The following is a 23,816-nucleotide window of genomic DNA, read 5'->3' as shown; positions in this document are numbered from 1 at the left end:
TCCTGAAAAAAAAATGTTTATTAGCACACACAGTATCCAGACATCTAGAAGAAATCAGCAAATTCCAACATTAACTCAAATCTCTGTCATCAATCATCAGCACCACTCCCCACAGTTCCATATGAATTTCCCTTTCATACAGCTAGAACCTTTGGGTAAATAAGAGCATAGAAACATATGAAAAAAACCATACAGAAGGTTTCCTATCAACTACAAGGATGTAACTTTTTGGAGATCAGCAATTCTTTGTTCATTTGACTCAGCAAAAATGATATCAAAATATGTTGTGCTTTAAAATAAAAAAATACTAAAATATAAAAACTTAAATATTTTTAAAATCAGAGTGCTAATAGCAATTGATTTATCACAGCTGTTTCAACAGAATCTGTTAATGAAATATTGAGAATTTGAGGTCCACATAACATTCACATTTTGCGCTGCATACAGACAGGCTGCCAAACTTATATGATCGTGCCACCGGGAGCCTCATGGAAGAATTGAACCCCAATGTGCCCCACTGGCAAGATCTACAGAGGTCATGAAGTAAGGTGATTGCTAACATAAAGGAGGGTTGTCAGAGTCCAAGAGCAGAAAGCCATTTCTACTGACCAACACCACATAAGAACAGCCATACTGGGCCAGACCAGTGGTCTATCTAGCCCAGCGTCCTGTCCTCTGACAGTAGCCAATGTCAGATACTTCAGAGGAAGTGAACAGAACAGGGCAATTTATCAAGTGATCCATCCTCCGTTGTCCAGTTCCAGCTTAGGGCAGTCAGAGGTTTAGGGACACCCAGAGTAGGGGGTTGCCTTCCTGAACATCTTGGCTAATAGCCATTGTTGGACCTATCCTCCAAGAACTTATCTAATTCTTTTGGTCATCACAACATCCCCTGGCAATGAGTTCCACAGATTGACCGTGCAATGTGTGAAGTACTTCCTTATGTGTTTTAAACCAGCTGCCTATCAATTTCATTCCGTGTGTTATGTGAAGGGGAAAATAATACTCCCCTGTTCACTTTCGCCACGCCAGTCATGATTTCATAGACCTCTGTCCTCTCCCCCCCCTTAGTCTCTTCTCCAAGATGAACAGTCCCAGTTTTTTTAATCTCTCCTCTTATAGAAGCTGTTCCCTACTTATAAATCACGGTTGTTGCCGTTCTCTGTGCTTTTCCCAACTCTAATATATCTTTTTTGAAATGGTGCAACCACAACTGCACAAAGTATATAAGGTGTGGGTTTACCACGGATGATATAGTGGCATTAGGATATTTTCTTATTATCTATCCCCTTTCTAGCAGTTCTTAACATTCTGTTAGCTTTTCACATTGAGCAGATGTTTTCAGAGAACTATTCATGATGGGTCCACAATCTCTTTCAAGAATGGTAATAGCTAATTTACACCCCATCATTTTGTATTTATAGTTGGGATTATGTTTTCCAATGTGCATTACTTTGCATTTATCAGCACTGAATTTAATCTGCCATTTTATTGCCCAGTCACCCAGTTTTGTGAGATCTCTTCGTAACTCTTCATAGTCAGCTTTGGACTTAAACTATCTTGAGTAAATTTGTGTTTGCAAACTCTGCCATCTCACTGTTTACCTTTTTCCAAATCATTTATGAATATGTTATACAGCACTACTCCTAGTATAGATCCTTGGGGGACCCCATTATTTACCTCTCTCGACTGTGAAAACTGACTGTTTATTTCTACCCTTTGCTTCCTATCTTATCCCATGACTCCAGCTGAACACACATTTGTTATCTAGTCATCTACATTAAGTGCTCAAGTTCCAAGGTTCATGGGTGTATTAAAGTGGAAATGATTAGTGTTTATGTGACATTTTCCCTCTTCCGCCAAACCTTCCCTTCTAATACACTTCTGTGTTCAGGTCAGGCCGTCATAAAGTGACTGGGAAGAAAAAGCCAAAGGGCCCAATTCCTCCATGGTGTAACTCCCTGAAGTGCAAAAGAGTTATGCCAAAGAAAAATCTGGCCCCCTGTGTTTAGCGTGCAAGCTTTACACAAACCATGGAAGACAGCAAGGGGACAGGAATCTCCACAGAAGAAATTCAACTTAGCCATAGACAACCTACACCACACGAGGGGTGTGTGTATTTGAAAGGCAACAGGTCCAAAATTAGCCTAAGCTGTGTAACTCCTGCTAGGGAATTTGGGAGATTGGCCCAAAGGTTTGCCTAGTTGCACTTTCATTGTGGGATTCAAAGTGAAGTCGAAAACTAGGATCAACAGCGGCGATACCATGCTTCTCTCTAGCACATTTAGTCAAAGGAACTCACAGCACTTTATACACCTTAAATTAATCCTCACAACAGCCCTGTAAGGTACGCCAGTATTGTAGAAGTTACACAGATAAAGAAACTTAAGTGGATGCTTGCTAGAACTTCCCATGAAGTATTGATTTCCAGGGCTGAGATCTCAAGTACTTGCCTCAACATCCTAAATGGTCAGAGGCACATACACACATTAAGAAGTGTTTTGTAATGAAGAACTGAAACGCTGAATCACCCCCAAGGGAACTTTGGGTACCGCTGTCATTAAGAGGCAGTTTTGCACTAATCATAAGAGACAAGAAGACATGTCTGTCTTTGAATGAAACTCATTCAGATGAATATATTCTATGTTTATGGAATCTTCCCAGAAAGTCTTAATTTGTAGCTGCCTATTGAGGGAGGTTGTAATCTCGAGAGCCATCACAACAAGACCATGGGTACCTCTCCTGCCTTTTTCAGCATCTCACATCTGCAAAGGAATACCTCCGAGCTAGAGCTGGCGGCCGCACTAGACAAAAGTCTTTGGAAGCAGAGCCCAAACACCTGCCAGACCATAGGTTTGATAGCAAGTGAGGGGGCAAGAACTCCTGAAAGAACCACCTGAAAGTACAACTGTTCACCCTCCTTGCCTTTTATAATGCAGCTGATAGCTTGGGGTCTTCTCTTCCATTATTTCTTCTGCCGTTCATTAAATGAGGGTTAGATTCCCATTTAGCTCAGAGATAGACATTAGCATCTAGTAAGTCAGTAATGCTGGGGATGAGGAGTCTACCCATCCTTTCAGTTTAGCTGAAGGTATCACACATACAAACTGTTCAGCAACAGAGATACACATGCCCTATGATCTTTCGCCAGGCTGCACCAGCCAGACGGCCTTGAGCTAGAACACTTTAGGCCAGCTCCCACTCTCGACTGGCACTTGGATCCCTGCCTCTCTTCACTTGCTCATAATTGCTGCTGCAACTGATTCAAGGACACTTGGAGCTTTTGCTAAGACTTCTCTCCTTCCATCTAAAAAAAATGAAATAAAGCCTAAATTTGATGTCTATCCACAGCCAGGCAGAAATAGGCTATGAATTAGGGTTGGGAAAGTCATCAGTGTTAATTGTGTATCTGTTAGCTGGTATTTTGTTGACAAAATAAGAGATCATATTTCCCCTTTCAGGGTTAGTAAAGAGTGAACCGTTTCTGGTGCTTGGAAGCTGTAGCACAAATGATCTAGAGATAGATTTCCCTTCTCAAAAATACTTCTTGTTTGGAGAACAGGCCTAGATCCTTGCTCAGTGGCTGAGACTTGAGAATAGTTCCTGCTCCCCCTGCCTGGTGTCACTCCCACTGTTTAACTTCAGTGAGAAGCAGACAGGTCTGCAGGGCTGTCCCTAGGGAGATGTGGGGACCGGGGCGAAAGTGACATCACTTCCGGGACTGACTGCGCCGGAAGCGTCTAGGAGAGGCGGTGCCTTCCCAAACAGCCAAGTGTGGCTCTCCCTCCCCCAGCCAGCGGTTCACCCACCACCCATGTGGCCACCAGCCCATGGGGGTCCCCAAGTGTGGGGCTGGGAGCGGTCACCCTGATTCACTGTCCCCTAGGGACAGCTCTGCAGGTCTGAAGTCTTAGCTGGAGAGCAAACATTAATCTGATCAAGTTTCAGTTGATAATTATTTTTTTTTTTAAAAAACCCTCATCCATACTCAAATACAAGATGATTAAGGCTTTGTTAATTCAGAATTGCTTTTTCTGAAGAGAGATGAGAAAAGTCTGGCTGAAAATGGCAGATGCTTTCACAGCTCCTTCTGCGTAAGGGAAATGGGAAAAAAAAAAAAAAAAGACCACAAAAGAGTCTCATAATAATACTTAGCACTTAGCTAGAGCTCTTCATCTCTACGGTGCATCTCAAATATTATTTAATCCTCACAACGGCCCTGTGAGGTGGTCAGTAAGTATTATTATATCCCTATTTTACATATAGGGAAACTGAGGAAGAGTGGCTAAGTGACTTGCCCAAAGCCAGGGAAAGAGTATGTCAGAGCTGGGATTGGAAGGCATAAATTCCTGGCTCTCAGATTCTCTCTCCCCAACTCCCTCTTCCCCCAGTGTAAGTTTTGAGAGAGACGTGAATCCAACAGAGAAGGGGAGCTAGCAGTGCCACATGCTTCTGATAAATAGCAGGACTTCCAGTATTACACACACTCAGAAAAAGTGACATTAAATAATTGAGCCTCTTGGAATTAAAGCCAAGATTATGCACATGTTGTGAAGAAGCCAATGTACAATACAAACCTAGCTTAATAAATAAAGAAAAGACATGCAGCTGCTATCGCCACTGTGTGGCAGAGTCCTCAGCTCAATAAGGTCCCAGATCCCGGTGGGTGCACCCACCACATTACTCCTGCGACTCTACTGCCACACCAACTTGTGCGTGTCTGATAGTGCGGCCGTGGAGTTTATAGCCATCCTGAGTCACTAGGGCCACTGTGCCCGGCTGCATTCCCTCTGCTGGCACATGGCAGACTATTTCATGGTCGTATGGATCATATTTGCCACCGACGGGGTTCATCTTCTGAAGGCCATGCTTGGCAAATACTCTTTGCAACTTGGCCTCTATGAGGGAGAGGCCTTCATAGATCTTCTTGAGGGTTGGTTTTGGGTCACTAGGCTCTGCTTCTCCTGCAGCGCTCTCAGTAGTCTTCTCCAAGATATCAGCTACCTCCACCAGGTCCTTGCAGAAACTCTGGATCCCTGCAGCCACATACACAAATAGGCAGGATGTTAAGCAATGTCAATTCAGTGGTAGACAGTGCAAGGCTACAGCATCACCCTGGGCATATTGCCATGCCACACTGGAAGGGACTGATCCTAAGAGATGACTGCCTTCAATGGTAACTGAGGGCATTACTGCGACTCCTGAGACTGGGACCTCAGTATTGTACAGACAGTACTTAGGAGTGCACTACAGGCTCCCAGAGACCATAGTAAGGGGTGAAGTATATACCTAGGCAGATCAATAGCTATGCAATATATACAGGTTCCATAAAGCAGAGTTATTTCACAAAGAGTCTCAATATTTTGTTTGTCCTGTAACCTGGGACATTACAGTGAGACTTCAGGTGACCCCTGGTAACATAGGCGTGGTCTAGAATCCAAACCTTGTTGCCATTTAGGAAACCCAGCTCAGTTTGTATACATTTTGGGCAGCTGTATATTTCTGGTTGCAGAGAATCTGATATGAAGATTGACCAAAAAAACCCTCTCTCAGGAGGTAGGCACATGTTCACTGAGGCCTGGTCTACATTGGGGGGTGGGGTGGGGGGAGATCGATCTAAGTTACGCAACTTCAGCTATGTGAATAACGTAGCTGAAGTCAAGGTACTTAGACCTACTCACCGCGGTGTCTTCACTGTGGTGAGTCGACTGCTGCTGCTCCCCCGTCGACTCCGCCTGCGCCTCTCGTGGCGCTGGAGTACGGAAGTCAACAGGAGAGCGCTCGGGGGTCGATTTATCTTGTCTAGACTAGAGGTGATAAATTGACCCCCCTGGATCGATCGCTGCCTGCTGGGTACTATAGACATACCCTTAGTAACATAACAAAAAGGGATCTGAGATAGATGGGAGAGGAAAGGGGAAGACATTAGCAACAATTAAACACTGCATACTCCTTCATATATAGGTTTGACAGCTATGTAGAGAACCAATATGGAGGAGGAGGAGAAGAAAGAAGAGAAGAGAAGCATCCATAGCAGATCAGATATTGGTCTACGTAGCCTTGCATTTGGGCTTATTCCAATGCCTTACTGAACCCCATGTCTTCCCAGCTGACCAATTCTAATGTAAAGCAAGAATCTTTATTATTTCCTTCAAACCTAAAACATACACTATAAAAACACCCCAGGAAATTCAAGAGCACCAACAATGTAGATGGACCCTGAATGCAATAGCTATTTCCAAGCAGACCAGGCAGGCACAAAGCAAAGGAAATACAGGCACTCTTACCCAGGATAAACTCCAAGAGCCTCCAGATAAGCGTTAACTAATGAGAAAAAAGGAAACTCCTAGGACTGATATGGGCTACAGAGCTTTCTATCCTTAGGTTTCTGGCTTGAATCAAAGTCATACCAGTAGTATCCTAGAGTGCTACCATCTGATGATTACTTGGCAACCTATGTGATATGAGGTGGACGACTCAGCCCAGTTCCAAGCTGACAGGTGCCCACATCACATAAAACCATAACTAGCATTTTTGATGACAGTCTAAGCAAAGGTGCCCAGGACTGGATTCTCCATGGGGACTGAACTATCCTCTCACCCCTAGAGGTAGTCCCTTCACAGAAGGGTTAAAGTACATTGACAGGACAGAGTTTGGAATGCTTGCTCTGCTGTTTCTCATGTTGCACCTGCTCTGTGGATAATCAAGGATATCAGTCTCCAGAGCTATCAATCCAGCCCATTTCACCAACACTAAGTTTACTCAACATATTTTAAGAATACATTAATTGAGAAACATTAATTGGCTTCTACCAATTGCACTACATCCATTAATGCACTACATCCATTAATTTCATAGTGGAGGTGAAGGGAAGAACAGGATCTCAGTACTAGAAAGGAGAGTGCGGCTTAATGACATTGCACAGAGCCTGGAATAAACTCCAAGTGCCAATTCTCGGCTGGTGTAAATCATCTTTGATGAAGTCAAGGAAGCTACGCTGATTTACACCAGCTCAGCAGCATTTTACAAATACATTCCCAAAATCCAAAAGGATGTATGGTTGATTAGTATAGATCATTCTTACAAAACAGACCTTGGAAAAAAGAAACAAGCCCTAGGGCTATCACCGAGATAAGCCCACAGGATTTGGGTGAACATGCAGATACAACAGCTAGCGAGTCCAGCCACCAGTCACTTCAGGCCAAACACAACAGGCTTTAGAAAGAATAAGAGCAGAAGGACGGGGAGGGGAAGCTGCTTATTTGTACTTTCTGCTCTGTTTCTTAACTTTGCTTAGCCAAGCAAGTCACACTGCCGCAAACAGTGCCAGCAGCTCTTTGCTTACCGAACAGCTTGGCATCTTCCACAAACTTCTGTGTTCTCCTCCGGACGTTTTCAGAATCTGCCAAGGCTTTCCGGTATCGCTCCTGCACACACACAGCAACGGGCACAGGCATCAGACAAGGGGAGTGATCCATCACAGGGCCACACCTATTGCTGTAGAACCTTGTATCCCCCTACACAGACAATCTATTTAAAGAGATACTCCCCCTGCAAGTTACCAGCTCATGCTGGCTCCCCGACCCCAGTTACAAAGCACACACATGCCCAAAGGCCTCTCCCATTGCTTGAGGCAGCAAAACTAGGAGCAGATTAACAGCACCCAAGTCACTGGTCAGGAGGATTTTGGGCACAGCTGAGCAGACCACTCTGCACGGTCAGGTCAGTCTGCTGTTTTTGGACCATTCAAGGTGCAGCTCTTGATGGATTCTTTCACTTAGCAGCTGACTGGGAGGTCTTAGCAATGAATGTGCAATCAGCTGATGCTTTGCTGGTGCAGAAGATAGCTGCTGTCAGGGTAATAATTTCTAGAAAGGCCCTGCATCTTTCCCTCTTCTTTAGCCTTTCCTACTCAAGGGGGTAGCTACAAAAAAAAAATCTCACCAGTGCAGCTGAACCAGTGTTGGCAGAGGTGGCACCCCTAGGGAAGATCAGCTCTTTTTAGTACCATGTGAATTAACCCTGTTTGGAACAAGTCTAATCACGGTGCTCAAATCGTTGTGACAGTGGTGGCTCCTCAATAGAGGGCTGCCAACATTGCTCACACCACAGTAGCTGAACCAGTTGCTCTCCCCAACTGGACAGTGGTGGCACTGTGATAAAATAGTATTGGTCACCTCTCTCTCTCTCTCACCCCCCCCCCCCCAACCCCGTTTGTTTGAGTGAGGAGTAACATTTCTCAGAAAGTGCCTCAGCTGAAGTGGAGTCTTTTACAATATTTCAAATTCTATTTTCACGTGCCACATTGGTAGGTTTGCCACCCTCATTTTCTTCTTATCCCAATGCAAATGTACCAATGTGGCAAGTGAAAATAGAATTTGAAATATTGCAAGACGTAGAGACAACAGAGAAGTCCAATAAAATGCATTTGTTTGTAGCACTCTTCATAACGTGATGATGCGCAGGAGGAATCTCAAGAGAGGGCTCTCAACTCTACTGTTTGCCTGCCCTGTTAGTTTGTTAGGCCAGAGTCTGTTGCCCTTAAGGCACAGTGTATCCATGAGGGAGCTTGGAGCCGTCTTGGGGAGGAAGTTCATATAGTTAATACATTAGTGGTGTGCTAATTTACTATTTACTCAGGAACTTATAGCTTGGTGGATAAACCCATTTTATAAATGTAAACAGTACAGAATCATAAAGGGATTCAGAGCATCAGCCAGTAATGATGGCTATGAATTTACCTTAATTGTGAGCTCAACTGTAAGGAGTGAGTGAAAGCTCACAAAATGGCACAATCTATAATAATACAAATTGACGGAAAAAGATGCAAAAGGGAGACAAAGGCTGAATTAATCCAAACAAAAAGTCCTACTGATGTAACTCAAGGACTGGGTTACAATCAAGCCTGATAAACAAGAGAAGCTCTCAACTGGAAATCAATTAACCAAAATCAGGGTGCTGGAAATTAAGCCTACTTGGTGAACATAAGGAGTTGGGATATTTTGCCCATCACTCCCTTTTGGGATCTTTAAAAGACCAGACTTTTGGGAGAAAAAAATATCAAGCAGCAGCAGTTTGCCAGCAACTGCTGAAGCAAGCTTTACCACCATGGCTGCTACCCCCGCTGTCTCCTGGGATCCCACGGTCTATTGTAACACCACTGGGCCGTCCTGATCCTGAGAGATGCCCTGACCAGACTGGACCAGAGAGAGGGACACAGAAGACATCACCACCTCCACCTGCTCTCTCTAAATCCCAACCACCACCTGGGATGTGACATTGTCACACACCTCCAGACCCATCCCATGTGTCCTTTTCCTTCCTCACCTTATTTCTTCTCTTTCCTACCCCTCTCCTTTTTCCTTCTAATAAGAGTCTGACTTAGTTGGCCAAGACTGGGTATTTTGCAACACCATTGTAAACCAGAGAGGAAGATAAAAGCAATGCCCTAAACAGCCTGATGTGAGTACAAGTTTGCCAGATCTCAGAGTGGCTAATAAGACAGTGCACCATGCCTCTGTTTCTCCAATAGTGAGGTTGCAAGTGAAAGTCAATACCAGAAATGGAAGTTGCATTTTCTGTCTTTGTTGTTCTTTTTTCTCTTTTGTTAGGTTTCAGAGTAACAGCCGTGTTAGTTTGTATTCGCAAAAAGAAAAGGAGTACTTGTGGCACCTTAGAGACTAACCAATTTATTTGAGCATAAGCTTTCGTGAGCTACAGCTCACTTCATCGGACGCATACTGTGGAAAGTATTCTCTTTTGTGTGCATCTTATTTTGTGTTCTTGAAAATGGGACTGGACTTTAACAATAACAGCAGCTCCAGCCCATTTCAATTAACTTTCTCTCTTTTCCCTAAAAAAGGGACAGTTATTAGGATCTTTAATACCATCGAAGAGACTGTCAGCCAGAGAATTTTCCCCACTAAAGACTCTATGGCAAAAAGGAAAGGGAACAAGGCAAGCTGTTACAATGAAAGCCTTACATAATACTTTACCTGTTTTCCTTTCTTTTCTGTATCTTTAACAAAAGATAAAAAAATTTTAATCATGTGTTTGCCATGAAACGAAGCAGGCTGAGATCTGTTTAACGTTGGATTATGACAGGGTCACATTAACATCTTTGACCCCATTAATTCAATTGAAATTAGTACAATGGCGGAAGGGTTACAGAACGGAAGTAACTCATTGCTTTGAGGTGGAAGTATGAGGGTGTTCCAGTTAAGATGATGCAACACAAATGAAACAGCCATCTCTTTCAACTGTGGAGAGTCACAGGGAGAGGACAGGGAGGAGGCGAAGTCTAGAAATGCAGAAGGAGTGGGTGAGCTAGGACGTGATTACAAGTTCACAGAGATGGGATCAGTGATTCCATTCTAAAAATGATGAGAGTGATTAACTGATAAGATGAAGGAACTGAGAGGGATAAAGGCAAGGGTAGAGGCCCCCACCCCACCTCTTCCTGCCCCCCCTTCTCCCTAGTGCCTCCTGCAAGTCCCTGAACAGCTGATTGCAGTGGGTGGGAGGGGTGCAGGGGAAGGGGCCGATCTGCAGAGCACGCACTATTTTTTCCCCTGGAACATCCATGGAGTCAGCGCCTACGGTAGAGGGAAGAAACACTGCTCTGCTACCTAAAGCAAGAGTAACTTGGCCACAACACCTTGTACCTAGAGTTTAGAGAGCAGGATTTCAGAACGGATGCTGATTTCCAAATGCATAGGAAACCATCTCCTCAAGTAAGAAAAGCAGCTAAATACATTCCACACATCAGGCCTGCCTGAGCTGGATCATTTTGCACATTTATCTGAACTGTATAAACCCTTCTAAGACCTGGTGATCCTTGAATGCCATAAGGCCAGGCTAATCAGGATCATCATCCTTTGAATTCTCACAAGACACAGGCAAAATTACTGCAGGTCTAAATAGACAACACTCAAAGATTTGAAAAGGGAATCTCTAACACACACAGGATTTCCTAGCCAGGATCAGACTACTTGGTTCATCCAGTCTGGTCTCCTATTTCCAGGAGTAATCAACAGCTGATGTTTTGGAGGAGGACATAAAGCACTTTGCTAACTGGGCATTGCCTCCTAATGTTATGCAAGGGTAGCTGGTTGTCACCCTGCAGCCTGGAGATGACTGCCTTTCTGTGGTGAAGAGCTTTGGGATGAAAGATGTCATCTATAATGTATTCAGGCAGGTGGCTTAACAGTGAAATGAATGAGCCCTCCCACGTTGAAGGGACTGAACCCTGAAGACATGGGGATACCTTTGCTAAGATGCTGCTAGTGGTAGACTCACAGTTAAATCACGGACTTGTTCTTCCAGTTTGCTGGCTTTGAGCTCTAGAGTTCGCTCAGAAAGGGGATGCCTTGGCTCATCGCGGGGATCCTCTGGTCCACATTCATCTCCCGTGCTCCTCTGCTGGGCCGCAGTGCTGAAGACACACAGGCAATCTCTGAAATACAAGCCCAGGGCAAAGAAGGAAGAGAAACATGATCCAGAGCTCAGAAGGGAAGATGTTGCTTTGTGCCCACCATCAAGGTTAAAAGCACATTCTGTTTGGAGACACCTAGGTAGGATCTTAACTCATGTAAAATAAGCAGATATGAAAGGCAGATATCACGCTTTGGTGCTTAGATAATACAGTGACTGGCGCCAGTCAGACACCAAAGCCTTGCCTACACTACAAAGTTTTGTCGGCAAAAGCTGCCTTTTGCCGACAAAACAGGGGAGGTGTCCACACTACAAAGCTACTTTTGGCAGCAAACCTCTGCTGTTCTGCCGACAAAATAAAACCACCTCAGCGACAAACAAAGTTTTTTGCAGCAAAGTTAAAGCGACAAAGTGTTAGTGTAGACACTGCTGTTTGTTTTGTCCACACAACTGGCTTCCACCAGTATCCCACAATGCCTGCCTGCTCACTGTTTTGATCTCTGCTGCCTCGCAGGCATGTGCCCCTCCCCTTTCAAACCTCTTGGAAGTATCTGACAACTGCGCCCTGCTCCGTTTGGGGAACAAAGAGCAAATCATTAACATGGAATGCTCCTGTTCTGCCCTGCACTAGGAATACAGCAACAGGCTTGAACAGGGACTGGGAGTGGCTGGCTCATTACAAAAGCAGCTTTGCCTCTCCTGGAATTGACACCTCCTCATCTATATTGGGAGTGGACTACATCCACCCTGATCGAATTGGCCCTGTCAACAACACTGGTTCTCCACTTGTGAGGTAACTCCCGTCTCTTCATGTGTCAGTACATTTATGTCTGCATCTGTAATTTGCACTCCATGCATCTGAAGAAGTGGGGTTTTTACCCACAAAAGCTTGTGCTCAAATAAATCTGTTAGTCTTTAAGGTGCCACCGGACTCCTTGTTGTTTTGTGGACACAGACTAACACGGCTACACCCTGATACTTAGCAGCAGGCAGACTGCTGCTGCAGGAAGCGGCGTAAGTGTGTGTGGGGTGGGGGGACAGACTACTGTGCTGCTTTGACACTCCTCAGCACAGAGAGCTCACCAGGCTGCTCAGACTGTGGCTCCCAGCAGCTGAAGAGACTGTGGGAGAACTGGGAGGGAATCACAGGACCGCAGGCAGGCAGGCAGAGCGGGCTGCCTGGGGAGAGGAGGTTAGTTCCATCATGGAGGATAGTTCCACCAATGGCTGTTAGCCAGGATGGGCAGGGATGGTGTCCCTAGCCTCTGTTTGCCAGAAGCTGGAAATGGGCAATGGGGGATGGATCACTTGATGTTTACTTGTTCTGTTCATTCCCTCTGGGGCACCTGGCATTGGCCACTGTTGGAAGACAGGACACTGTGCTAGACAGACCTTTGGTCTGACCCAGTATGGCCATTCTTATGAGAGACTGCTGTGCCATGCAGAGCCGAGGGCTGACGTGCGGGGTGTCCCCTTCCCCCGCCTCAGAATAGGTCGCTCAGCCTGCTGTTTCCCCTGCCCCAGATATACCACTCTCCTCTCCCTCCCCTCACAGTTCAGTTGAAAAGCTGACAATCTACTAGGAACTGGAAGCTCCGAGAAGGATGGGATTGAGAAACCTCCATCAGGTGATGCTATACCTGCCCCCCCATGAAGCATTGCAAACCCTTCCCAAAGTACCCTGCAGCGACCTATCCTGAGGCAGGAGGAAGGAGACACCCCCCATGTCAGCCCTCGGCTCTGCTTGGCACATAAGTCTCTCATAAGAATGGCCACACAGGGATAGCTACCACAGTGTTGCACTGCTCTCTGTGTCGATGCAACAGCTGTTAGTGTGGATGCACTCTGCTGACAAAAGAAGCTAGTGTGGACATGCAACAGTGGTTTTAATTAGGGCCTTCGATTAATCGCAGTTAACTCACACAATTCACTCAAAAAATTAATTGTGCTTAATCGCAGTTTTAATCGCACTGTTAAACAATAGAATACAATGGAAATGTATTAAATATTTTTGGATGTTTGTCTACATTTTCATATATATTGATTTCAATTACAACACAGAATACAAAGTGTATAGTGCTCCCTTTATATTATTTTTTATTACAAATATCTGCACTGTAAAAATGATAAACAAAAGAAATAGTATTTTTCAATTCACCTCATACAAATACTGTATTGCAGTTTTCAGAGTAGCAGCCGTGTTAATCTGTATCCGCAAAAAGAAAAGGAGTACTTGTGGCACCTTAGAGACTAGCAAATTTATTTGAGCATAAGCTTTAGTGAGCTACAGCTCACTGGGGTCCCCTGGGGGGCTGTGAACAGGTTTCAGGGGAGCCACCCAGTAGGGCCAGCATTAGACTCACTAGGGCCCAGAGTAGAAAGTTGAAGCCCCACCACATGGGGCTGAAGCCCAGGGCCCTGAGTCCTACTACCCAGGACTGAAGCCAAAGCCTGATCGATGTAGCTTCGTGGGGGTCCCTGTGGCATGGGGCCCCTGGCAATTGCCCTGCTTGCTACCCTCTGATGCCAGTCCCGACTTTTATATGCAGAAAAAAAGTTATTGTGGCACAGGTCGGCCATGGAGTTTTCATAGCATGTTGGGGGAGGCCTCAAAAAGAAAGTCTGAGAGCCCCTGAAATAGTATTTTTCAATTCACCTCATACAAGTACTGAAGTGCAATCTCTTCTTTGTGAAAGTGCAACTTAACAAATGTAGATTTTTTTTTGGTTACATAACTGCACTCAAAAACAAAACATTGTAAAAACTTTAGAGCCTACAAGTCCACTCAGTCCTACTTCTTGTTCAGCCAATTGCGAAGACAAACAAGTTTGTTTACATTTACGGGAGCTAATGTTACACACTTTTTATTTACAATGTCACAATAAAGTGAGAACAGGCATTCCCATGAGACTTTTGTAGCTGGCATTGCAAGGTATTTACATGCCAGACATGCTAAATATTTGTATGCCCCTTCATGCTTTGGCCACCATTCCAGAGGACATGCTTCCACGTTGATGACACTTCTTAAAAAAATAATGAGTTACAATATTTAAATTTGTGACTGAACTCACTTTTTCAATTCTGGCTCTCTTTTACCTGCATTCTGCCATATATTTCATGTTATGGTAGACGCAGATGACAACTCAGCACATGTTTTAAGAACACTTTTGCTGCAGATCTGACAAAATGCAAAGAAGGTACCAATGTGAGATTTCTAAAGACAGCTACAGCACTTGACCCAAGGTTTAAGAATCTGAAGTACCTTCCAAAATCTGAGAGGGATGAGGTGTGGCGCATGCTTTCAGAGGTCTTAAAAGAACAACACTGATGCAGAAACTACTGAACCAACAAAAAAGAAAATCAACCTTCTGCTGGTGGTATCTGATTCAGATGATGAAAATGAACATGTCGCACTTCTTTGGATCGTTATCGAGCAGAACCCATCATCAGCATGGATGCATGTCTTCTGGAATGGTGGTTGAAGCATGAAAGGGACACATGAATCTTTAGCGCATCTGGCACATGAATATCTTGCGATGCCAGCTACAACAGTGCCATGTGAACCACCTGTTCTCACTTTCAGGTGATATTGTGAACAAGAAGCAGGCAGCATTATCTCCTGCAAATGTAAACAAACTTGTTTGTGTGAGCAATTGGATGAACAAAAATAGGGCTGAGTGGACCTGCAGGCTATAAAGTTTTACATTGCTTATTTTTGTATGCAGTTATTTTTTTGTACATAATCCTATATCATGAAAGTTGATCCTGCAGATAAAGAGATTGCACTACAGTACTGGTATTAGGTGAATTGAAAAATACTATTTCTTTTGTTTTTTACATTGCAAATATTTGTAATAAAAATAAATACAAAATGAGCATTGTACACTTTGCATTCTGTGTTGTAATTGAAATCAATAGATTTGAAAATGTAGAAACATCTAAAAATATTTAAACAAATGGCATTCTATTATTGTTTAACAGTGCGATTAATTGCACGATTAATCATGATTCATTTTTTTAATCGCTTGACAGCCCTCGCTTTAATTAAAGCACTTTAATTAAAGCAGCATACCTTTTGCCGACAAAACTTTGTAGTTTAGACAAGGCCTAAATTACTTGGAATATGTAAACAGAGTTCAAATGCAGAGAGCTGCATCTGCTCTTTGGGGAAAAAAGCAGATATAGCCCAGGTGGACAATAAAACTTATAACCATACAATTTGGCATGTTCGTATCTAGTTCAGAATCCTTGCTTTCAGGTTGCTTCACCTGCTGAAAAGTGTGTGCGCCTAAAAGCCTGGAGACTAAGCTACCGTGGTTCATGCTGCAACAGCCAGGTCACTCACCCCGGAGAGGTTTCAGAGTAACAGCCGTGTTCGTCTGTATTCACAAAAAGAAAAGGAGGACTTGTGCCACCTTAGAGACTAACCAATTTATTTGAGCATAAGCTTTCGTGAGCTACAGCTCGCTTCATCAGATTGATTCTAGAACAAGCTGGCTCCTACATTGGCAGCTGAAATTACAGAACCACGAGAGTCAGGAAATTGGACTAAGCTGTATAAACACTAAGTACTATCCAGGTTCATAGGAATTAGTCCCAACACAACTTGGTGACTTTCTCAAAAACTAGTTAACTCTAAATAGAAAAAAATCAATCAGCATATGAGACATTTCAGTCAACTTGCAAAACAGGCAGCAGGTTGCACAGCCTGCAAAATAATTAAAACATTTAGCACTTAGGTGGAACTTCAAAGCCTTTAGCTAACACTAACCATAATGCCACCCTGAGAGCAGAGTCACTATTTAACGCCCCTAATCTACAGATGGGACACTGAGGCAGAGAAGCAATATCTTTCAGAAAGTCACAGAAAGAGTTTATGTCAGAACCAGGACTGCCACTCAGGAATTCGCTGGCTCCAAGTCCTGTGCTCACCCCAAGCCTGCCTATCATCCTCTCAAACTTCACACCAGATTAGGATTACATTCATAGTTTGGGGAAGTGTTCCTCCAAGAAGGCTCCATTCAGAAAGCACATTGGCATCTGCTGAACAAGAGTTTCTAAATTCTTGGGAGTGCCTGTTGAGCTCTCCCCGAAACCAAGATTTTCAATATCTCCTCTAAAAAAGGCTTGTTGACATGGTAACCAAAAGCTTTACACCAACCTATGACCATCAAGTCTAACTATTAGTTAACAGCGAATAGTGTTACAATTCCTCACTCAGCAGGCCACCTTCTCCGCTCTTTTGTCTTTGAAAGGAGGTTGTCCCATGTCCCACAAGACCAACAACCGATATCCAGAAACTTCCTTATCCCTTCCAAACTACATCTGCATGTAAATATCTGCTAATTAGGTGCTTAGTGCACCATCTGCATGGCAAACTGTCCCTTTTAGTGTGCGGCAAGCCAGGGTGCGAATCTACAGCACACTAGTTTGCTGCACACTAACTTGCCCTGTGAACCCTGCTACCATGAGGTGGCTGTCCTTGCACTAGGCAATCCTCACGTAATAACCCAAGAACTATTCTAGGGCCTGTCTACACTAAGCTGTTTTCCAAAAAAATTACTCATTATTCCAGCTCTATCTGTGAGAGTACCAGCATAGACAAGGAGCTGATGGCTGCTAGCATTTTAACCACCACAGCATGGAGATCTGTCCTGGACAGAGGGATGTGATTTGGAGCACTTTTAAGGTGCCTACTGCTGTGATGTCTAACTGCCAGCCAAATCTATCTTGGTGACGGTTTCCCCCTCAAATCTATTATAATAGCTGAAGACTGAGCAAGCTTTTGCACTACAGAATAGACTTCACAATGCAACATTAAAGAGATAGATTGAGGATATCTCAGTGTACAAACTAACAGTGGTGTCCCATTTACTTTATTAAACTTAACCACTATTGAACAGGGTATCAACGCTGGTTTAAAATTGAACCAAAAGCTGAGAACAAGCATGGTTTGCGTTCCTTATGTAAAGCCATAAACAACTTTTGACAAATTTTTGTGTCAAACTTGACAATTTTTATTTCTTTCCAACTTACTCCAGCTAAATGGATTCAAGAAGGATGTTGATAAATTGGAAAGGGTTTAGAGAAGAGCCACAAGACAACATGCCATATTGTAACTGAGTTCCTTGAATCTATCTATTTTGTTTAACAAAAGGGAAAGTGAAGCAGTGATGTGATTACAGTCTATAAGTACCTACATGGGGAACACATATTTGATAACAGGCTTTTCAGTGTAGCAGAGAAAAGTAAAACATGATTCAATGCTGGAAGCTGAAGCAAAACAAACTAAAACTGAAAATACATTTTTAACAGTGAGGGTGGCAATTAACCATGGGAACAATTTACCAAGGATGGTGGTGGATTCTCCATCACTGGCAATGTTTTTTTCTCAAAGATATGTTCTAGGAATTATTTTGGGGGAAGTTCTATGACCTGTGTTATACAGGAGGTCAGACTAGATCAGTGGTTTTCAAACCGTTGGTCGCGGAATGTAAGGCACTGGGTCGCAGCGGCTCTGGTCAGCATCGCCAACTGGGCCGTTAAAAGTCCTGTCGGCGGTGCTGCCCGGCTAAGGCAGGCTAGTCCCTATCTGTTCTCACACCGCGCTGCGCCCCAGAAGTGGCCAGCAGCAGGTCTGGCTCCTAAGCCGGCGGAGGGTGGGGGTGGGGCCACGGGGCTCCGTGCGCTGCCCCCTCCCTGAACACCACCTCCACACTCCCATTGGCTGGGAACCAGCCAATGGGAGTTAGGGTGTGTGAGGGGTGCCTGCGGGTGAGAGCCTCGTGGAGCTGCTTGCACGCCTAGGAGCCGGACCTGCTGCTGGCCGCTTCCGGGGCGCAGCGCGGTCCACGGTGCCAGAACAGGCAGGAAGCCTGCCTTAGCACCCCCACTGCGCAGTTGACTGGGAGCCACCTGAGGTAAGCCCATGCCCCAATCCTCTGACTCAGCCCTGAGCCCCTTCCTCCACCCCAAACCCCTCATCCCCGGCCCCACCCTGGAGCCTGCACCCCCAGCCCAGAGCCCTGACCCCCTCCCACACCCTGAATCTCTCATTCCCAGCCCCACCCTGCAGCCCTCACCCTCGAACCCCAACCCTCTGCCCCAGCCCCCTCATCCCCAGCTCCATTGGTTCACGGGCATCAACAATTTTCTCCAACTGGGTCACCAGAAAAAAATTTGAAACCACTGGACTAGATGATCACAATGGTCCCTTCTGGCCTTGGAATCTGTGAATGAGATCCTGTGTCTCAGTGGAGAGAGACTATCCCACTAAGAGATAGATAAAAAGATAGGATGCAACTGTCTAGCCAGTCATGCCACAAAAATGCAGTTCACTATCACAAGACAGAGAGAGGCAGAGACTTAAAAATAACTAGGGTGTGTTATTTTAGAATTAAAAGCTGCAAATGGCAAGCAGTTAATTAAAAGTTGCTCTTTAAAAAGAAGGTAACAATATTAACAGGTCACTATTTCCCATAATTAAAAGGAGACACACGTAGGGGGAAAAATTAGCTTAGATTTCAAAACAGATCAGTGCAAGTTTGGAAAATTTTAAGATTTGTAGAGGAAAAAGTGTATATGGGTTGAGTATATGAATTGTAATTATGACTTCTGACCCATAAACTTTTTACATTTCATTTACATAAACTTCAGTCACTGAAGTTAACAAACATGCAGCAGATGAACCATTCAGCCAAAATAGCCTTGAAATGTAACTGGCAGCTCAATCACCTACAGTTTTATAATCCACAGATCCAGACAAATTTTGCTTTAAAACCCTATATAGATATTTCAAGGTGTTGCTGCTCATTCACTTCCCAGGAACAGAAGTTTAGTGAGCTGATTGCATGTGACTTGTGGTGGGTGGGTGTGTATGCACGCAAGAGCGAGAGAGGAATAAACGAGCTAGAGTTTCAGCCAGAGAAACCTGCCTACGTGAAGCAGAGAGCTGCTTGCATGGACTCCCTTTCCAAGCTACTGAAACCAAATCCAAGTCTCAAAACACACCCTCATCCTACAGAAAGTCCCAACTCCCACATGCTGTTTGGATTAGCCTGCCTCATGTGGCAGAGGAGGAACAAGAGCTCTCTCACAGAGCAATGTTTAAAAGGGGTTTGCTCAGAACTGCCATATGGAATGGAACACAGGAAAAAGCTGCACAGTTTGCTTCTTCCTAAGAGATATGAGGCGCATACTACACTAAGGAAACAAACAAGTGTTTTTCTGCAGCTACTGTAATACTGTCCCGCCTTCCAGACACAGTGTTAACCCCAGTTTTCCTAGGAATAGAGAGACAAGGTGGGTGAGGTATCATCTTTTATTGGACCAACTTCTTTGAAGAGGAGCTCTGTGTAGCTCAAAAGTTTGTCTCTTTCACTAACAGAAGTTGATCCAATAAGACATTACCTCACCCACCTTGCATCTCTAATATCCTGTGACCAACATAGCCACATCAACACTGAAAACAACTATGAATAGAGAGTAATTATACGAGAGGAAGTTAGGAAATTCTGACATGACAGTGACAGCACTGGGGAAATCTCTGAAGGAGTGAGCTGGGTGTGAAAGACTCTGAAACCAGTGCCAGAGATGGGCAGATCAGTGGGGGTAGAAGAGGATTTAGGGGACAACACCCAAATCTATCCATATAGTTTAATCCAGTTATCCTTAAACCTCAAACTTTAAATGATGAGACGGGTAGGTGTGTGATAAGATACATAGCACCATCTCTCCTTCCACCATACAGGATGTCATACAACAGTCTGAAGGTTCCCTGATCCACTTTCTGAACACCCACCTGTCTCATTATCTCTTCTCCCAATTCAAGCTTCTCTCCATGTTCCCTTTTTGGATGTGAGGAAGCCTGCTTCTCTAATGATAATCAGTTACACATCCCAGGCACACATGTCAAAGACCCAGGACAGACAATCCAATCTGAATGTCACTTTCTGCAATGCAATCATCCACTTAACAGTCACTTTATTAGCATGATAGTGTGCAATTGGAGGATACATTTAACATTTTGCATCTATGGACTGGTTTCACACTACTGATGCGGCTTGACTGTCTGTCATGAACAATCCCAATGACACCATCTACAGATCAGAGGCCACACCTATTTCAAGCTGACAGCACATTTACAAGGATAATTACCCAGTACACAAGAGTGCATGAAGGGGAGGATTTCTGGACATAACATGCTTTTACTACAAACCCCAAGCCCAGCAGTCCCCAAAGCACATATGGGAACTCTCCATTTTATTTTGCTTAAATTTTCTTCTTATTTCCCTTTAGAGTGATAAATCTGGAATAAACCTGTGAGCCCTTTGTCTTTCCCCTTCTCTGCTGTCTGCATTTCAACCAAGGAACCAACTAGTAGACATCAGTTGTGCTTTAACACAAGGTCTGAAGTGGGACTCACGTAGAATGGACACTCCAAGTTAAGCCTCCAGGTTAATTCACCCAAAACAGAAGTCAACTACCCCAATCAGATACACAGTACAACTGTATTCAAATCTTGCTAGAAACTAAGCCCAAGAAACACTTTAAGAATATAAAATATTAAGTTATATATGTAATGGACAAAGCAGCAACACTACACTAATTGACAAATTTAAAAGCCTTTTGCAAGGTGTTTATAGAGGCACAGAACTGTATTCATAAGGCCACTTGTCTGCTTTTCTAACACTGAGATAAAGTCAGTGGGAGGTGAGGGCAGAACTTGTCCCACTGCATTTACTATACAACCACTTCCTTTTAGAGGCAAGCTGAACTGTTCAAAGAATGTGCTTTTCAAAATACATCTTGCTTTCACGATTATTGTTTGCAGTGTTGCTATAGCCATGTTGATGCCAGGATATTAGCGATATAAGGTGGGTGAGGTAATATCTTTTATTGGACCAGCTTCTTTTGGTGAATGAGAAAGTGGAAAAGCACTAGGCATCTGCCTGAAGAGCTCTGTGTAAGCTTGAAAGCTTCCTGTTTCACCAGCAGAAGTTGGCCCAATAAAAGATATTACGTCTCCACTTTGTGTCTCTTATTTCTGATTAGTTATCTGAAAATCCATTTAATACACATTCAGATTCCATTAAGATAGCTATGTCTATACCCAGGATGTTTCACCAAATTTTTCCAAAGGTTCATTGCACCAGTGGGATCCCCTGCGTAAGCAAGTTTCCTGCAGCCAAGACCCACTTCTAAAACTATTTTAGTTAAACCTTCTGTAAGCTCATGTATTTAGAAGAGTTTTTACAACAGGTTCAGCTACAGGGAGCCTGTCCACACTATGCCCTCCATCAGTGCAGCAGAAGCAATGGGAACTTGTGTGCCATTTTCCCTTGTGTAGCCAAGACTGGTTTTTATGTTTTTTTTTTTTTTTTTTAATTCTAGACAACAATTTGCTTTCTATATACACACTGCAACAATTCCATACCTAGAGCTTTGTCAGCATATACTAATTTCCCCACACATATGCCCCAATATGATTATTTATTTGTATTATTGCAGTCTCTAGATGACTTGGTCATGGACCAGCTGCAGCTACATTTGTTTCTGGCCTCAAAAAGAAACAGGGGCCACCCACATTCTCATTAAAAGCCTTAAAAATGACTGCAGTGAACACACCTCCAGCAAGGTCTATGGTTGGAGCTTTCCTGAAATACATACACTGAATTACTAGCCCTTGTGCCCCAGAAGTGATTAACACCTGTTCCTCCTTACTTTCAGTTACCTTCTCCTCCTCTCAGTACCAGCACCCAGCAATTTTTCTTCCTTTTATTGCTAGAGATTAAATTAAATATAGTACCTATTTACACCTGATTTAGGAACAGGAAGGACAAGCTGAAAACAGAAGTGCAAGTCAAGGGGGGGGTCGGCTCATTGCTGGGAGGGGCCCCCTCCCCTTTCCGGGCCAGGCCAGCACTCAGCAGCGGCCCTGGCCCGGGGAGCGGCTTGAGGCTGCTGGCCCTGCTCCCCCGCAGGTGGGAGGCGCACAGCCCCAGGTGAAAACCATGCCCGAGGCCCTCAAGGTGGCCTCCCAAAACGGAGGAGCTCGGACCACGGGCCGCGTTTTAAGGTTTTAACCTGGCTGCGCTCCGACGTCTTCCCCCTCCTCCACAGTAGCGCACACTGGCGCCCCCCCCCCAGTCCCGCCCCGTCTGCCTGGGCAGGGCACCGGACCCCGGCCGCGCCGCGCGCCTCCCCCCCCTCCAGCCCCGTCTGCCTGGGCAGGGCACCGGACCCCGGCCGCGCCGCGCCGCGCCGCGCCCCCCCCCCCTCCAGCCCCGTCTGCCTGGGCAGGGCACCGGACCCCGGCCGCGCCGCGCCGCGCCCCCCCCCCCTCCAGCCCCGTCTGCCTGGGCAGGGCACCGGACCCCGGCCGCGCCGCGCCCCCCCCCCCTCCAGCCCCGTCTGCCTGGGCAGGGCACCGGACCCCGGCCGCGCCGCGCCCCCCCCCCCCCTCCAGCCCCGTCTGCCTGGGCAGGGCACCGGACCCCGGCCGCGCCGCGCCCCCCCCCCCTCCAGCCCCGTCTGCCTGGGCAGGGCACCGGACCCCGGCCGCGCCGCGCCGCGCCCCCCCCCCCTCCAGCCCCGTCTGCCTGGGCAGGGCACCGGATCCCAACAGCGCAGCGCCCGCGCCCTCCAGCCCCGTCTGCCTGGGCAGGGCACCGGACCCCGGCCGCGCCGCGCCCCCCCCCCCCTCCAGCCCCGTCTGCCTGGGCAGGGCACCGGACCCCGGCCGCGCCGCGCCCCCCCCCCCCCTCCAGCCCCGTCTGCCTGGGCAGGGCACCGGACCCCGGCCGCGCCGCGCCCCCCCCCTCCAGCCCCGTCTGCCTGGGCAGGGCACCGGACCCCAACAGCGCAGCGGCCCCCCCCCCTCCAGCCCCGTCTGCCTGGGCAGGGCACCGGACCCCGGCCGCGCCGCGCCGCGCCCCCCCCCTCCAGCCCCTTCTACCTGGGCAGGGCACCGGAGCAGCAGCCAGGCAGTACTTAGCAGTGGCACACAGCTCACCCGAGAGTGCAGCCGCCCCGGCTCCCTTGCTAGCCCGCAGTGGATCAGCGGCCAAGCCCCCCACGCCCGCCTCGCTGCACAGCGCGGACAGCCCAAGCACCACGGTGAGGGGCACACAGAGAGCACGGGGGGCAGGGGAGCGATCGGGGCCAGGAAACGCTGTGGACGGGGCCCCTGTGTGATAGGATGAGTAGCCGGCTCCCCCCGCCTTACCTGCTGGGCCGCCGAGCGCCCAACGAGAGCAGCGAGATGAGGTAGTGCCGGGCCGTCCGCAGGGACCTGCCAGCCATGCTCCCGCCTCCCTCCCTTGGTCCGCTGGCGTGTGACTGAGCGCCTCCCGCCGGGCAATGCGCCCGCCCCCGGCAGAACT

General features: G+C 46.1%; 1 protein-coding gene across 1 annotated transcript; it reads right to left on the bottom strand.

Annotated features, from left to right (window-relative positions):
• On the bottom strand, window positions 1-23,816 carry GRPEL2 (GrpE like 2, mitochondrial). The gene is made up of 4 exons (XM_048861179.2): window positions 23,660-23,816; window positions 11,299-11,455; window positions 7,346-7,427; window positions 1-5,036 (listed from the first exon to the last, which is right to left on the bottom strand). Exons 1-4 carry the CDS (start codon window positions 23,734-23,736, stop codon window positions 4,681-4,683), a joined length of 672 nt encoding a protein of 223 aa, XP_048717136.1. The 5' UTR covers window positions 23,737-23,816; the 3' UTR covers window positions 1-4,680.

The sequence above is a fragment of the Caretta caretta genome, chromosome 8 (assembly GCF_965140235.1).
Source record: "Caretta caretta isolate rCarCar2 chromosome 8, rCarCar1.hap1, whole genome shotgun sequence".
Classification (NCBI taxonomy): domain Eukaryota; kingdom Metazoa; phylum Chordata; order Testudines; family Cheloniidae; genus Caretta; species Caretta caretta.
The sequence above is the reverse complement of the archived record's forward strand: the minus strand, read 5'-3'. Positions and strand labels throughout refer to the sequence as shown.

What these genes read in the sequence shown, in the direction of transcription:
- GRPEL2 (XM_048861179.2), bottom strand. Translation starts at nt 23,736, where the DNA reads ATGGCTGGCAGGTCCCTGCGGACGGCCCGGCACTACCTCATCTCGCTG. An exon ending in AACAAGTCCGTGATTTAACT is followed by an intron (nt 7,428 to 11,298) that starts GTGAGTCTACCA and finishes GTGTGTGTGCAG; the next exon opens with GAGCGATACCGGAAAGCCTT. An exon ending in GGAAGATGCCAAGCTGTTCG is followed by an intron (nt 5,037 to 7,345) that starts GTAAGCAAAGAG and finishes ATGTGGCTGCAG; the next exon opens with GGATCCAGAGTTTCTGCAAG.